The sequence below is a fragment of the Ipomoea nil genome, unplaced genomic scaffold (genome assembly GCF_001879475.1).
Source record: "Ipomoea nil cultivar Tokyo-kokei standard unplaced genomic scaffold, Asagao_1.1 scaffold0805, whole genome shotgun sequence".
NCBI lineage: Eukaryota > Viridiplantae > Streptophyta > Magnoliopsida > Solanales > Convolvulaceae > Ipomoea > Ipomoea nil.
In genome coordinates, this window is record NW_017617233.1 from 329,915 (window position 1) to 347,691 (window position 17,777).

At 35.8% G+C, this 17,777-nt stretch overlaps 2 protein-coding genes and 1 long non-coding RNA gene across 3 annotated transcripts; 1 reads left to right on the forward strand and 2 right to left on the reverse strand.

Annotated features, from left to right (window-relative positions):
• Positions 1-298: 298 nt before the first annotated feature.
• On the forward strand, positions 299-7,667 carry LOC109177790 (calmodulin-binding transcription activator 3-like). Its single transcript, XM_019327247.1, has 13 exons — positions 299-747; positions 1,583-1,702; positions 1,807-1,922; positions 2,045-2,133; positions 2,617-2,659; positions 3,188-3,398; positions 3,510-3,623; positions 3,737-4,047; positions 4,528-5,058; positions 5,191-5,888; positions 6,112-6,694; positions 6,825-7,148; positions 7,259-7,667. The coding sequence occupies exons 1-13, from the start codon at positions 705-707 to the stop codon at positions 7,367-7,369; spliced, it is 3,294 nt and encodes a 1,097-aa protein (XP_019182792.1). The 5' UTR covers positions 299-704; the 3' UTR covers positions 7,370-7,667.
• On the reverse strand, positions 7,594-16,642 carry LOC109177792. Its single transcript, XR_002053637.1, has 3 exons — positions 16,629-16,642; positions 15,065-15,068; positions 7,594-7,673 (listed from the first exon to the last, which is right to left on the reverse strand). It is a non-coding gene; the product is annotated as an uncharacterized LOC109177792 (long non-coding RNA).
• LOC109177791 (ubiquitin carboxyl-terminal hydrolase 4-like) lies at positions 8,031-13,599 on the reverse strand. The gene is made up of 6 exons (XM_019327248.1): positions 13,207-13,599; positions 11,218-11,334; positions 10,235-10,333; positions 9,351-9,536; positions 8,798-8,979; positions 8,031-8,658 (listed from the first exon to the last, which is right to left on the reverse strand). Exons 1-6 carry the CDS (start codon positions 13,321-13,323, stop codon positions 8,253-8,255), a joined length of 1,107 nt encoding a protein of 368 aa, XP_019182793.1. The 5' UTR covers positions 13,324-13,599; the 3' UTR covers positions 8,031-8,252.
• Positions 16,643-17,777: the final 1,135 nt, after the last annotated feature.

The following is a 17,777-nucleotide window of genomic DNA, read 5'->3' on the forward strand; positions in this document are numbered from 1 at the left end:
TATATTTTTTCAATTTATTATTAAATTTTATTAAAAATGTAAACTTAGCTGCCACGTAAATAAATAACTTGCTAAAATTGATGATAATCTGTTATTAAGTGAAACTGCATACATATAAAATGTTCAGTGACATAATTGTATTTTTTTTCATTCAGTGCCCTAATTATATTTTCAAATTAAGTTTAGTGGCCAATTTGAATCTTATTCCAAAAAAAAAAAAAAACAAAAAACCCATAAAAGACTCGCCTTGCATTTGTACAACAGGCAGTAGTATCCAATAGGGCAGTACGGTGTTGTATGTATAATGTATCTTTTTCATTTTCATATATAGGTGTGTGCAATACGGCGTAGGGCGTAGAAATCGCTCGCGTCAACTTTGACTCAGGTCTTGCATCATCTCTCATCCAAGTCCCTGTCTGAACTTAACTGGATTCCAATTCGACGGCCACTCTATCCTCCTCTCTCTCTCTCTCTTGCTCTCTCTGATAACCGCGTTTTCATTCTTTTTTATTTTATATTTACCAAGCACACTGTTTTTAGATTTCCCTGATCAATTTCTCATTTTTTTATTGATCTGTACTCGAAATCAAGCTTGCCCAGAAGTTCTGTACGGTGGATTTAATCTGATGTTTTCTGGAATTCACAAAGCTTGGAGTCTTGAGATCTCGGCGAAAATTTACCTGTAGTGTTTCTGAGCTGTTTTTATGGCCGCGGAGAGCAGGCGGCACGGTCTTAATGCTCAATTAGGTGAGTTCTATAGCTGGTTTGGGGGGGGGGGGGGGGGGGGGGTTCTAATATATAAATTAGAAGCTACAGCCTTTTTGTAAATCTTAATGTTGGATATCTGGTGCTAAATATTGTTACTTGCTATTAATGTTAATTATTAACAGCCACTGTTTCGGATTTTATTCTTCTTCTAGAAGGGATTTGGAAATGATTGTTCTTTAGATTTTAGAATACTAATTTATGATTTCTTGTCTCAGTATCTGTTGTGTGTGCGTATGGATAGCTATGTCTCTCAAAATTTCATTTTTTTAAATTTGTTGTTTGAACTCGTATTTTTGGAGGTTTAGTAGCTCAAACCATCCAAAATGCAGTAATTTGATAATTTTTCAGGTGAAAGATAGCAGATTGGGATGTGTTCTTTAATCTCTGTGTGTGTGCACTGGTTAGGGGGTGGGGTTGGATTAAAACTAAGTTAGCCAAGTGTTTGTGGATTGATTTGTTTAACACTCTGTATAAAGATTGTCTAGAAGTCTAGAACAATTGTAATCATTGACTTTTTGATTAACTTATCCAGAATGGGTGAAAACCTTCAAATTGTAAGGTGGTTGTTGAACTATTGAAGGATGTTTTAGTAGTTTTAGTATCCTTGTTGACATTGTGGCTTGGCATGTCAGCTATAGTTGTAAATACTGTTATTTAAGGTTGACAGAGCTGCTTGCTTATGTGATTCCGGCCCATTATTTAATGGCTTCCATTTCTAATCTATACGCAAGTACTATCGTTTTAATTTGTTTTAAAAGATTTGCAATCTGTGACAATTTTCCAAATACTCCAACATAGCATGCGGTGAATGCAGATATTGAGCAGATACTGTTAGAAGCACAACATCGTTGGCTCCGCCCAGCTGAAATCTGTGAAATACTTTCGAATTACCAGAAATTTCGGATTGCTCCCGAGCCTCCAACTAGGCCTCCAAGTATGCTCCTTTAGCCAATAGTTTATTAACTTAGCATTGTATCAATCTTCAGTTCTTTGAATTGCTTGGATAAGTAATTAGTGTACCTGTATTTTCTCTTGCAGGTGGTTCACTGTTTCTTTTTGACCGTAAGGTATTACGATATTTTCGGAAAGATGGGCATAACTGGAGGAAGAAAAAGGACGGGAAGACTGTCAAGGAGGCTCATGAAAAGCTCAAGGTAAATTTGGGGCGGTTCATACTTTTGATGATTGACAGATAGCATACTATTTATGAAAATTGTGTTTGTGTGATACTGTGATGATGTCCATATTGATTGATCTAGCAATAACTTTTCTCCAGTCTGGAAGCATTGATGTGTTGCACTGCTATTATGCTCACGGAGAAGAGAACGAAAACTTCCAGCGGCGCAGCTACTGGTTGCTCGAAGAGTGCGTTACATAAATTGGCCAGCCTTTTTTTTTTTTTTTTTTTTTTTTTTTTTTTTTGTGTTATACCATCTTCATTGATAGTTCATGACTATTATGCTAGAAGTAATTCAAATTTGGTTTATGTCTTTCTTAAGAGGATGTTGACAATCATGTTTCGGCATTGCCATCATAACATGCCCGCATATCAATCTGAATCACGTCATGCAGTTTTCCATATACTTTCTTTTGCACTCTTTCCTCTCCTACCTTTTTCAAATATATTTTGGATATTGTGCATTTGTGATCTTGTTGTCTGTATAGAACTTCTCTCCTTATCTTTCCCGAAAATCCCGCCAAGAAACAGGCTATGCATTGTCCGCAGCCAATAGTGTTTTTTTTTTTTTTTTTTTTTTTTTTTTTCCAGTTGTCGATTGCACTCCTTTCTTTTGTAAGTGCTTCTTTTTCAAGTGCTCTAATTTTCTTACACATCTAACCTTTTTCCAGGTCACAGTCGAACATTGTTCTCGTCCACTACCGGGAAGTAAAGGTATTATTATGCTTTCCACCTTTCCATTGTGACTGCGAAAATGAATTTTTTGATTGTTCATTCTTTTTTCCCATGTTTATACTATGTTCAGTACAAGGTAAATGGGATGGGTTTGATCGTTCCCTTGTTTAGTCTAGAAGTAAAATAGGAAAGTAATCATAGAGGTTTAGTCATCTCAATTTTAAACCTCAAAACAATTGGATCGATTGGACTTACACTAACCTCCAATTTTACTAAAGAATACGGGGGTTCAAGATACACTTCTACAAGGAAAAGCATACCTCTTTTCCCAGCAAACATAGCCTTAACAATATTAAAATCTGAGCATTGAAACTTACTCCATATGAGCATGGGAACAAGAGAAGGTTCCTTTTTATTCAACTCACAAAGGTTAACAATCAAGCTCTGGAGGTTTAACTGTTTAAGATCCATGAAAGTAGCATGTTTCATATTTTCAGGAAGTCTTATTTGTTTATTTTTGTGCTCCATGTGGAACTTATAGGTGATCTGAACACGCTTAATTTGCAGGGTAACAGGATGAATTCTAGCCGTGTCAGAGAACCTCAATCAGCTATTCCTGTTTTCCAGCAAAGCGAAGAATCTGGGCGCAGCTCCTCAGATGTAGGCAGTACAGTATCTTCAAAATTACGCCCATATGATTACCAAGTGACATCTCATGTTACAGATACAACTAGCCTTAACAGTGGTCAGGCCTCAGAATATGAAGATGTTGAATCAGGTACAATTATTTCTTTATTTCCGAGCCTCAATTCAAATAGTAAGCCCATTTTGTATCTGTACATTGCAAACTAAGCATAACTTTTGTTTTGTGAAATATAACTGGCTGCAGTGTACAATCAACAATCAACTTCTGGAGTCCACTCTTTTACTGAATTTCAGTCAAACGTGATCCCGAAGGCTGAGGATGGGCTTTCTGCTCCTTATTATCCAGCCCCCTTCTCAGGTAATAAATTATTGTCATTTTATTTTTATTGTTTAAAATTGATTTGCTTAAACCGTTTCCTGCTATGGGCGTGATATATGCATTAACGAGTAATGCTTCTTAAAATTGATCAGATGATCATCAAGGCTATTATCCAGCTATTACTGGTATGAACTTCCCCTCAACCACACATGGAAACCAGAACAGGAACACTGCAAATGCATATATGCCCTGCAGAGACCTTGATTTCCCATCATGGGAAAATGTTCCCGAGAAGAATACTGCTGATTATCAATCTGTACAATTTCAACCTTCAATTTCCTCAACCCAGTCTGCTGCAATAAACACAATCAATGGACAAGGAAGCGCTATGATTGATTTCACAAACGACTTCAGTATTAAGCAGGAGGCTGACAACCATTTCCATGCCCTAGAAGAATGGCAGGTGAGCTATGATCCCGAAGTAGTAATTTCTGTGCAATTTTACATACCAAATTTGCCTTGAAAATGCTATTTCCTACGTGCGCCATTTAAACAATAGATGAAGACCTCTATCGCCTATAGAGATCAAACCCCCACCCTGAAGCCACTGCTTTACTTGCTTCTTTGTGACAGCCTGACAGGGTCTCTTGCTAAGACCACCTAGAACTTGGAAACATACTAGGCTTTGTTTCAACGTAAATAAACACTTACACATCAAATATAAATCAGTTAATAAGTTTAGTGTAATAAGATATCAGTTCATTAGTTTGTCAAATAACACTATGTTATAACTTCTTTTTTTAAAGATTAAAACACTATGTTGTAACTTAATTGAAATTAAGATTAAAAGTTCAAGGACTTGGTGAGATTTATGCCGTGGAAGTCTGAAATTGCCTGGTCATAGTTTGCTTGACATTAATGTTTGTATGACTTTGAAATGCAGGCATCTAAAGGCAATTCCTTGCAATCATCGGAGTGGTCAGTTGATCAGAAGATGGAACCGCATCAAACATTTGATTTTGCTAGCAAGTTAGATAAAGAGAAGCATGCGGAGTTTCATGATTCCTTGGAGGCGTACAATATACTTCATACTGAACCAGATAAGCATCCTATGCAAAACGGTAGATTTGTGAAAGCCGAGTCAGATGGCAGTTTCAATGTGGATGGCAAAACTGATCATTTGGCTTTCAAGCAACCCTTGTTGGGTGGGGTTCTAAGACAAGGACTGACGAAACTTGACAGCTTTGATCGTTGGATAAGTAAGGAACTTGAAGATGTAAACGAGCCAAGTCTGCAATCCAGTTCTCAAAGTTATTGGGAAAATGTTGGAAATGAAGATGGAGTTGATGAATCTGCCATTGCTTCCCAAGTGCAGCTTGACCCTTATGTGCTTAGTCCGTCCCTCTCCCAGGATCAGTTATTTAGCATTATTGATTTCTCACCAACTTGGGCGTATGCTGGAACGGAGATCAAGGTACATTACGTAGATCTTAAACAAGTCTTAGAGTGTTTGATTATTGATGAAATATGTTTCTGTTTCACTTTGAAGTAGTGCAAGGGATTTCATTTATTGGCAAGAATAATAATCTGATTATTTCACAACCAGGTTCTAATTACTGGAAGATTTTTAAAGTCTTACCAAGAGGTGGAAAAGTATAATTGGGCATGCATGTTTGGCGAGTTGGAAGTTCCAGCTGAGATTATAAGAGACGGGGTGCTTCGTTGCCACACACCTTTTCAAAAGGCGGGAAGAGTTCCATTCTACATAACATGTTCCAATAGGTTAGCATGTAGTGAAGTGAGAGAATTTGAATTCCGAGTTAGTGAGGCTCAAGATGTCAGCACTGGGAGTGAAAATAGTGGCGGCTCTAGTGAAAGTCTTATTCATATGAGATTTGTGAGAATGTTATCTTTGGGATCGCCCAGTTCCCTGAACTCTGTACCTAGGAATGTGGATGATATCTCTCACATCATCCGTAAAATTAATTCATTGCTACAAGAGGACTGCGAATGGGAAAACATGATGCACCTCTCTTCTGGCGACACTTTTTTGCGAGAGAAAACAAAAGACCAGCTACTGCAAAAGCTTCTAAAAGATAATTTACGTAACTGGCTCCTTCAAAAGGTCACCGAAGGTGGGAAAGGCGCTAATGTACTAGATGAGGGTGGTCAAGGTGTTCTGCATTTTGCAGCTGCTCTTGGTTATGACTGGGCTGTACCCCCGACTTTAGCTTCAGGAGTAAATGTTAATTTTCGAGATGTGAATGGATGGACAGCACTCCATTGGGCAGCATTCTATGGAAGGTATTGCATCGAATTTTTTAATTGTGACTATCTTTAATTACCCTTTAATCTATCTGAGTATCTGGTGCCATTATAAACTAGTTAATAGTTCTGTTAACGAATTTGACGGGTTACTTTCACGATGGAAGTGTTTATTAGTTTCTTCAGGCGTTTTCCTTCTTTCTTTATGTTTGACTAGCTCCTGAGAGTTCATTTCACTTTTTTTCAACTTGTGCTACGTCAGAGAACGTATGGTGGGTTGCCTCATCTCTCTAGGAGCAGCTCCGGGAGCTTTGACAGATCCTACGCCCCGACATCCTTCGGGTATAACACCTGCTGACCTGGCATCCAGCAGTGGGCACAAAGGAATTGCTGGTTATTTGGCGGAATCTGCCTTGAGCACCCACCTTAGTCTACTTAAATTGAAGGAAAACCGGGAGGATGAAAGCACTGAAGTCTCGGGGTTAACAGCTGTGCAAATGGTTTCTGAACGGGTTGCTACTCCCGTTGGCGATGGCGATTGGCCAGATGGATTGTCAATGAAGGACTCTCTGGCAGCTGTTCGTAATGCAACCCAAGCTGCTGCTCGCATTCATCAAGTCTACAGGGTCGAGTCGTTCCAAAGGAAGCAGATAAAAGAATATGGCGGCGGTGGTGAATTTGGATTGCCCGATGAGCGTGCTCTTTCACTCCGTGCTGTGAAGAACAGGGCAGGACACTATGATGAACCAACTCACTCTGCTGCAATACGAATACAAAACAAATACCGCAGTTATAAGGGACGAAAAGAGTTTCTTCAAATTCGGCAACAAATCATTAAAATTCAGGTGCGGTTTAGTGGGTACATAAGCTTCTCTCTCAAGCTTTTACATTTTTTCACACTTCTATTTTTATTTTTTCATATATAGTCTCATTCCTCATTGTTTCTTGCCTTTCTCCTCCCCTATCTGAAAAAAGGCGCACGTAAGGGGACATCAAGTCAGGAAGAACTATGGAAAGATAATCTGGTCTGTTGGGATACTGGAGAAGGTAATTTTGCGATGGAGACGAAAAGGGAGTGGTCTGCGGGGGTTTAAACCAGAAACAGTCACCGAACCCTCTAGCATGCAAGCCCAACCCGTGCAAGAAGATGAGTTTGATTTTCTAAAAGAAGGCAGAAAACAAACCGAGGAAAGATTGCAGAAGGCTCTTGCCAGGGTGAGATCCATGGTTCAATATCCCGAGGCCAGAGATCAATACCGAAGACTGCTAAACGTCGTCTCTGAAATGAAGGAAACTAAGGTACACCCACATCATTATGCTTCAAATGCCTTTACTCTCTCTCCAGAAAGGCGGGAAGTAAACTTAAAACTTGCCTTTTTGGTTTTTTTTTTTTTTTTTTTATCCTGCAGAAAAAATATGATGGGGACCCGAGCAATTCAGGTGAAGTGGGCGATTTTGATGAAGATCTGATTGACCTGGACGCATTGTTGGACGATGACACCTACATGTCCTTTGCGTAATAAAATCTCTAAACTCTCGTCTTGCTTGGAGTATATATCGATGCTTAAGTACTAGCATTTTATACATAGGCTTCCTGCTTCCCTGACAAAAATCATAGATGTGTCCTAACTGGAATGTTCGAAGTTGATTTGTGATGAATTTGTTGTATATGATGCAAGTTTGATTGTATCCAATATATGTACAATAAACTCGTAGATTTCCAGCTTGAAAATTACATATATAGTTGTGGCCTGACAAGAATGTTTTTCAGTTGATTAGTTATCAACGGTGATGTATGCAAGTTTGATTTGTTCAGTATTTTGTCTATGAAACATTGTTACCTTGCAGGTCGCAAATTATTTTGTAGACCCCGGTCCTATTGTTCACAATTTACCTTTTAAAAATTCATATTTATATACTACGATACGAACATACAAGGTTAACATATATATATATATATATATATAATTGATTATCTTGTTTTGTATTTACAAGTTCCTTACAAATATTGTAGTCAATATTAACATATTAGGATTTAATGACCCTGTATTGTATTCACAAATTTCCTGTGTTTTAACTTAAAAACATAATTTATAATTTAGAAGTTCACAATTTCAATTCTATTCGGTTATTTGATTACTGAAAGAACTAACCGAACAAGCACGCTTACCTGCCAGCTATAACATATACTTCATCTATTTTCCCATTTATTGCTCGAAAATTTTAAGGTGGTTAGCTTATACCACCTCTGTACAAGGAAACAACCTAGGTACTAGGTAGGGTACATATATTTTGCACATTTCATTTGAAGTACACATTGGGAGATTGTTGACACAACATGAAAGGGAGAAAATGGGACACTAAAAACACAGGAATCGTGCTCAAAATTGCTACTTCTTTTTCTCAGCTTGTGGTGCCAGAACATACGCTTTCATAAAACAGGATGTAGCCGTGATCCGTGTTGCTGGAATACTCCTGTGCTGATCCGAAAAACGTCTGGACAGCAGATTCGTCGATCATCTCCACGTTCTCGTCATCGAAGTAAAGCCAATGGTTATGGCTCTTGACGAGGCTGACATAGTGCCCGTGGTTGGGTCCGCTCCCAACATGGACTACCACCGCGAATAAGGAGTATTCTGCGTCTAACTCCTCGACTGTATTGCTCAACTTCAGCTCTAAAGGGAAGACAACGCGGTAAGATAGCTTCTTGTACCGACCTAGTTGTTCTATATACTTGAATCGCTTCAAATGGATCACTAGGATATGGGGAGGCTTCTTAATCTTCATTCTCTTTTGGGCCTCCTGCAAACTGCAATCTCAAACAAAGGCAAACACTACTTACCTTCCCAGTTTCACATGTTTCTCAAAAGAATCTAAACTACAGCTCGAAGTAATTTAACATTCGGAGTGGCAGTATAGTTTGACACCACAAAAACCAAAGAAATTACCTGCAGCACTTGTCGCAAAAAAATTTGTCTTCAGCGTTCAAAGTCTCGGTGGAACTAAAATTCTTAAGGCAGCTTGTTATTGAACTGTTCTGTTCAATATCAAGGCTCAAGTCAAAAAATGTTTCATCCCTTGCAGTTACAGTCTCACAACATAAGCACCTTGTTTCATTAGTCAAAATACCCTGAAATATGCAATCACGAAAGATGATTATTTTCTGTACAAAGTGGCTATGGAAACAATTGAACAGGATCGGTTTTGTCAGGAGCATTTGCCGTCATTCAAGTATTGCAATTGCTACTACTCATTAAAATTCCAGCAACTATGAGCTGTAAACTCGAACACTTATTAATGACTCAAATGCTTCTACACAAAATTAAGATGTAATGCAATCTTGCTGGAGTTGGCTATAATGTTGGACAAATGCTCACAGCTATTTGACTCATGCACACCTGAGACACTGACCTAATGGTCAACAGAAGGGCACTAGACTACTAGACCAAGCCCAACCAACAACCCATAAGTATGAGCTGATAAGAGGCCAGACAAATCTACCTGGAAGTTTTTGTGCACCCAGGTGACAAGAGGCTCCTTATGAGTACCATTGGCAAGGGTGGTCTTTGGTCCATTAGCAATCTTCTCCGATGGTGAAATTTCTTGATCACTCTTGGCAGCATTGGACTCTTTTTCCAGTATGTCAACAAGTTCATTCAGCAAATAGTTAAGGAATTCGTGAGCATCCTACAAGAAGAAGATTTTGACTCAGAACACAGAACCTATTAGGAAATAAAAGGCAACTATCATTACAGCCATACAAATTCAGTATTTTAGAACATTCAGTTCGAGTGAGGTGTGTTTGCCTCAATGATGGCAGTGCAGCAAAGTGTCACAAATCCTACGCAAAGGTGCAGCAATTGTCAACGAATGATCTTGATAATCTCAAAAGCAACCAGCTTAGACTTCCACATTTGAAGAAATATTTTTTTTTTTTTTTGAGTACACTCTAACCTAATTATACCATCTGCATCCTGCTCAACAAATTATGCCGATCCTTGATTGGGATGGGACTCAAACCTGAGACATTCCTTATGAAAAGTAACAGTGATGCCATCAAACCACAAGGTATTTGGCTTGAAGAAAAAATATAATAATAAAGCATGTTTTTAATTGTATGTCCATAGCATAAGGGAAGAAAACTAGAGAAGTATGCTGGGACATGCTTTATTATTATATAGAGAGTACCTCTAAAACTTCATAAATAGCATAAGAAATTTAACCTATAGGTGGAGCAGTGGAAGGGACATTTATGGTCTTCAATGGGCAAAGTTTTTGAAATTTACATCTACAATGTGTTATGTTTAAAATTTCTATTCTTTAAGATAAAAGTTGGGAATGACTTTATTAGTAAACTAAATCTTATCAGTGAGTTCATACAACACCTGATGCATATAACTGCGGAAAATCTCGTTCTGCTTCTTCAGTTTCTGCACAAAGCGTCTTGGAGAAATCACACCTGTTTTCTTCTTTTGTGAGCTAATCTGCATAAAGAAGTTCGGCCAAGTTAACATTCACAAATTTTAAAAATGTAACAACAGTAGATTCATCAACAATGACGAATTACTTCAGACTTGCATACCCTGAGATGATGTGAACAATTCATAAATCTAGAAAAGCAAAAGAGAGGAGACTTGTGAATCACTTGGCTATGGGTAGATAAAGAATTCAAAATGAGTACACCCCAACCAACATACAATTGTTATGCCGTGGAACCGTGTCCACATTGCAAGGTGGACACAGTTCTATGTTCATAATTACTGAACTCTATGTTCATAATTATAAACTCTACATTCATAATTTTTGAACTTCATATTCATAATTATTGAACTCAATATTCACAATTACAAAACTCTAAGTTCATAATTACTGAACTCTATGTTCATAATTATAAAACTCTATGTTCAAAATTTTTGAACTTCATATTCACAATTATTGAACCCTATATTCACAATTACAGAACTCTATGTTCATAAATTTTGAACTCTATATTCACAATTATGACAATTTTGGAACCGTGCAAGGTGGACACGGTTCCACAGCATAATTTGCCACCAACATATCATTAGAATTCTCTTTCACAATGCAATCCAGAAAAAAAAAAAAAAAAAAAAAAAAAAAAAAAAAAAAAAAAAAAAAAAAAAAAACAGAAAGTACCCCTACCCTACCCTTCCACCCAAAAAAAAAAAAAAAAAAACATAGAGTACCAGCAAAAAGAAAAAAATAAATTCCAGATTAAATCAGTAAGCAAAACTGGCAAACATCTTTATATTAAGATGAAGGTAACAATTACTGGTTCTGACAATCAGATAGATGCAGAAATGTCAGCCTATACATAAAAGTTTCTCAAAACAACCACCAACACTACCTGCATAAATAAGTCTGCTAGGCATGTCAAGAGACTTTCATCTGCATCAGCAAGGTTTTTGTTATTTGAATAGTAGTCCAGTAGCTGTTCCCGAAATGGAACACAGAAATAGAGTGCCTACATTTATAAAATTAAAAAAAAAAAAAAAAAACAATCGCATAAGGATGAGGACTATGATGATATAATGCTTGTTCATATACACAAAACAAAGAAGGAAATAATTTTGACAAAGTGTTACCAACAAGATAGTTTAATCATCAATGTAGTCATTCATTAAAAACTTCCAAAATAATATACATTGATTGCCACAGCTTTTGGTCATTAATCAATTATAGAACTTGTATCATATTAAATTATGCTGTCTGAGCAAAATGTTTCTTTTTCTCTTTCTTTTTATTTATTTTCTCCCTATAAACAATGTATTCATTCACAGAAAACCAAGCTGGTGATTACTTCCATGGAAAGAATGTGATTGACCAGGTGTGTTTTTTATATAATTAATAATTGTGTCACAGAATTCTATTATTTTCATATGTTTTCTTCTATTTCTTCTGCTACAACTTTAAGATTATGTCAATGCACTACAAGTCTACAATATTCATAATGTAACACTGACACTGTAAAAACTTCAAATACTCCAATATTTGTTTACCTGTTTTTTTCTATTCAATAACTTTTCTTTTTGGTGAATTTAGACAGACATTAGCACAGTGGAAATGATGAAGACTATATTCAAGAAAGTTCAGATCGAGACAACTGAGTGAGCAAGGAAATTCAGTATTCACTATTATTAGAAAATATACTTTATTATTGAAATTGTCTCAAAGGAGAAATTTTATATGATAAAGACCCAAAACCATCACGTCATTTGTCCATAAATATATTAAATGCATATATGTGCACCAGGTGCAACACTTGTTATATCTTAATGGATGTGATTATTGATTTATGCCATTATGTGTGCATTAAAGCTGTTTACCATCTCTCTAAGTGACACATAATAGAAGACCCAGCTGACTTAAATGGCACAAACATGGTCTCTTTATGTTCTTAAATTATTTGAGTGTATCCTATGTATATGAGGCTTAAGCTTGAAGAGATAAGAAACTATGAAAAAAAGCATTATAACAAGAGAGATTCGTAAGAAATCATTTGAAAGCTTCATGATGGAAATAGGATCACAACAATATACTCTAGTGGAGCATTTGAATTGCCTTTCTTCTTCTACATTTTACCATTTGAATATTTTTATTAATCTTTTCATCTAAAAGATTCATCAAATTTGGCTTTACGGATGGCTAAGTCAGCCAAAAAATGCTGTTTTAAAGTCAGTCTAGGGAAAATATGGAAGGAATATAGTCTTTATAGAAGAGCTCATTGTAGCATATACTAAACTACATATTATATACTTGGACTAAAAAATGGCAAGTTCTAGTCCTGGTTTTCCTATCCTCTTAACCAAACATCTGACATCTCCAAAAATACAAACAAACCAAAAACAATGTCTCTGTTGGAGATAGTTTCAACAAAATGAATAAAATGTGTTGCAAAATATCAGAGGATCCATATTTGGTCATGCAGTAAAACATTTTGGCAAAATGATCTCGAAACAATAAACTCATTCCTGTGACATCTTTTGGACTGATATTGCAGAAAACGGAAAAAATTACTTTAGCAAGCTCTTACCATTAGTTCAATCAAAGACTAAATTTAGGGCAACATGTGACATCCTCTATCTTTGATTCATAATTACATTAAGCTATTTTGTTAGATTCCACAGGTTTAACGCGGATGAATTAAGAACATGCCAAAAGGCAAAAGCGCACACTCTCTTCTTCCTTATTTTTTTCATAGCTCACAATAATTTCATAAAAACCCTGCGGAATTCACATAAACAACGCGTTCTAATCGGCAGATGCAAAATCAAAGCCAGTTTCAGATTCCGAAGCTTTCAATCAAAACGCAAATAAAAAACCGAAGGAATCGAACCTGAAGCACGCTGTTACAATAGCAAGTATTCCCGAAATTCTCAAGACCGAAGTACCTCTCGCCTTCCGGAAACTGGTCTCCTAGCGCTTTCTCCAGTTTCGAGCCCGTAGCCCCCATCTCAGTTCATCCGCTCCTAATGTGTACGTATGTATATATATATATATATATATATATATATCTACGTATCCACAATTATATACACGTATATATCTGTTCGTGCAAATACATATAATATTATTCCGGCACCGGCTATTTCTTCACCGGAAAAATCAGAGACGATGTCGGAAACGGCAAAATCAGGCTTCCGTATAGGGAAGGAGTTTGGACGATAAGAACAAAAATGGCAAATAAAAATAAAATAACTAAAAAAGAATTTATTTAATATTTTCCCGGACCACGCAGAGATTAAATGAAAAAAAAATGAAAGCGTACATAAATATATGGAAGTCGCCGCTATTTGCTGCCCTGATAGTGCCAGATCATCATCATTAGTGCCAAGCTGTAAATATTTCTCTGGGCCCTACTTTTATGCCAGCATTAACTTTCCTACCGCCTATATGCACACTTCTTGTTGCGTAAGGTACAATGCCTTTCGGTTAACGAAATTACGTTCGATCATTATTGACTCTATTACAATGTAATATCTGTCTATATATATTTTCTCAACATATTGAAACACAAAACGTTAATATTCTCATTGAAGTTTGAACATGTGACCTCTGATTTGGAAGAGTCACAATAAGATATGTCTGAATTAGCGTATAGACTCGAAACCCTTCCTTTCAATTATTGATTAATTAAGTTGTGTTTTGATAATATTTTTATTTTTTTAATAAAAAATCTTTTTAACCATTTTGATTTATCAATTATTGTACTTTCCAAATTTGATTCTTACTTATTAATTTTTGTAACATATGAGACTAAGTAATGAGTATCAAATTAGTGTTACATCTACATGGCAGATTATGGGCTTATGGCTAAAGTATATGTACAATTGTATCAAAAAGGTCAAATGTGACAAAATTTTAATAATCAGAAATCAAATGTTAGAAATATATAATAATAAGAGGACTAACAGTGAAAATAGCTCAATTAAAAAAAATGTATTCTTTCACAAATTTTTAATTTCTCTAAAAAAATTCTCAAATTAATAACCTTTTATTAACGGTGAATTCATTCATTATTAACCTAATTAACAAAAAGAATATTCTCCTTACAACATTTCTAATATATAGGATATTCTAGTTATAATTAGACAGTGTTTAGTGATATATAATTTAACTTTCTTTACTTATTTTTTATGAGTAAATTCACAACGTAACTATTATTATCATATATAACATAATATATGTATTGGGTAAATTTTACTGTTACATAATTGACGGGAATTTCTACTTATTCGTAGGGTACTAAGGTATGTTTCGACTATGATATTTTTTGTAGTATGTTTGTTCATTTAAGTCTTTGAGCTCGGATTATGTGGTAGTGGGCCAGAAGTTTTTGAACTAAAGGTTAGTGTGTGAAAAATGCCAAAAGCCAAAAGCCTTATTTCCTCGCACTTAATGCGGTGTTTATAAGGGGAAGAGGTGACAATTACCGGTATTTATAGGGGAAGAGGGGACAATTACAGGTTTATCAACATGTGTGGCACGTGGACCGCATGCACACGGCAAGGTCGATGCCCAAGCTGGCTCGTCCACGTGTCCAAAGATTCATGATTCAGTTGGGTATACCGCCACCAAGTTCGACTAAGGGAACTAGGCCTTGGGCTCTAAATATTATAGGTTGGGTGCTCGGTCCCGACCTTATGTGGACAGGGCATAGCGATTGATACGACTCTTCGCTCGATCAGTCAGACTGTACTCGATCTAGATTTAGGTCAAGCAGGCGAGCAGTTCAGGTCGGTGATGATTGGATCAGGCTCTACACAAGTATTGGATTCGGTACTGATCAAGTGTAGACTATAGTCCGGTCGAGAATAATTCCTATCAATAATAATTCACAAATCACACATGAAAAATAAATAACATTAAAAAGACCTATGTGACGGGGTCGATCAAATTTCAATATTTATTTTTGTTGATACATAAAAGTATTTCTAAGTAATTACTGTAATATTTAACTAAAAAAAATTAGAACAAAAGTGTATTGGGCTGGGTGGTCCTGCCAAGATCCAGTGGTGGTATCTTCTATAGTTCTAAGATGAGATGGGCCCGAAAGGCATAAAATTTGGAGAGCCCATTTTTAGATGTATCGGGCTAGATAGGCCTAGTTATAGTTTGATGGGCTGTGGTCCTAGGCCTAACCTATTATTGGGAAAGTCAAACCGGTCCATTACTACTATTGGTACCCACTTCATTGTAAGACGCAAATTATGCTGTGGAAACGTGTTCACTATGTGCATGGTGAACACATGGATAGATTCATAATGAGTTATCTGTAATATACACCAAAGATCGTGCAACTGGAAAAGATGCACATATAACAGATGACGTAGTTGAAGAAATACAAACTGAAGAACAAAAGCTACACCGTAGTAGTAGTAACCAACCAAACATTGGAATACAGTTCCCAATGTCTATTCCTTAAGCGAACCAAACAACATAATACAATTCTTATTCTATTTCCTTACATATTCCATTCCTATCCCCTCCAAATTTATTCTGTGAACCAAACGTGCCTTAAAAGTTATAGCTAGTAACAAATATCAACTTTATTTTTTTATATTTACGTAATGATCAACACCATATTTTGATTAAAAAAAATACTGAACTTGACTCTAAAAATCACCACCCAACACGTCAAACTCAATCAATCCAAACAATAAAGTCAATAAAAACCTTATATTATTTTGTGCGTAATTAATATTTGAAATCAAAGGTGACGATGATGGCTTGCCGCGTCTCCGTCGAGACAACTAACGATAACGATGAAGTGGACGGTAGTGACTGCGATATTTGTGACGAAATAGAATTCTAAGTTCTAACACGCAAATAATGTAGCAATGTCGTCGCAAATGAAACTGACAAAAAGGATGTCGTAAGTGCTTCCATCAACGAAACCAAGTCCAATAATAATCCAATAATACAAAAATGTATCATGTATGTATGTGAAGGTCCACTCAATTGCCAACTTCAATTTGATCATCAAATTTCACCAAATGTACATAATTGACTCTAAATAAGTAAATAACCACTTTTGACTTTGCTAGAAAACTAAAAATGCAATCTCAAAATGGTCAAGTAGTATAATATGATTTTTATACTTAAAAGGTCACATGTTTAAATGTTGTCAACACTTTTTTTATTGGTTGAACCTGTTACACATGATTTTTTTTGTTATGAACTGTTGTACAAGAGCAATTCACGAGTTCGATTATTGATAACACTATCTTGGTAAAACTCGTCGCACATGATTTTCACAGTGTTGTTTATCTCTTATGTGTAATTTACAGGCTATTACATTAAAGCTAGATTTATCCAGTGCATGCCTATAAGTAGTGGTTGCAAGAACAAAAAAGATTAGTAGGGGAAATAGTATTTTCAAATAAAAAAAAAAACAAACAAAAACAAAAAACAAAACAAAAATGGATATGTAGTTCTTCTCTTTGGCAATTATTGAAAGTTTGGAATTGAATTTTTAAATGAATGAATTGAATAAAATATAATGTGATAGTTTGGTTTGCATACGAGTACTAATACTACACACACATATCTTTGTTTATATCTTAAGGATATTTATGTCATTCAAATATTTATTACTACATTTCTATTCCTTCAACCAATTAAATATTCTAATACAATTCATGAAATTTATTCATTTAGTGAATCAAATAATGTAATACAATTTATATTTTATTATTTATCTATTCTATTATCTATAGAATAACATTACTATTCCTTTAAAAATCAATTCCGTGAACCAAACATGCTTAATGATTGTTATTATGAGCGGAACTAAAGTAACAATGGAAAGAGGAAAAACTCTTATATCTAAGATAATAGTTATACAAGTTTCCAAGCAAATTGCAGGTGTTTATTAATTATAGAATCGTCGATCTCCTTTATTGCTTATTGGTAGCCATTGATACTCGAGTTGGGCATTGTCCCATTCCTTGTACCAATGAGGGCTTTATATTGTTATATGGCTACATCTTCCTATTCCACTTTCTTTATGCATTGTCATTGTCTGCTATGACTCGTATTTAGGTTGTATTTTTCCATTCTTATTGGGTCACACGTCCTTTTTAATTTGATCACACGTCCTCTCTAATTTGATCAAACGTCCTCTTATTATCTAACACCTAACCAAACTTATGATGCATAGGTAAGCCCTTCGTAGAAGGTGTCAGGCCTCACCCATTAGACGTACCGCTCATCACTAGAGTTCATGATAGCCCAAGACAGGATATGAGTTGAATGCATATGGCTGGGTGACTACGTTTTTGTTTTGGTTCCGAACCACCGGTTTGATTTTTTTTTTTTTTTTTTTTTTGGTAATTCATATTTTCTATTTTTAAAATAGTCAAAATTCACTAATTACTATTTTTATTTTTTATTTTTTCTTTTTGA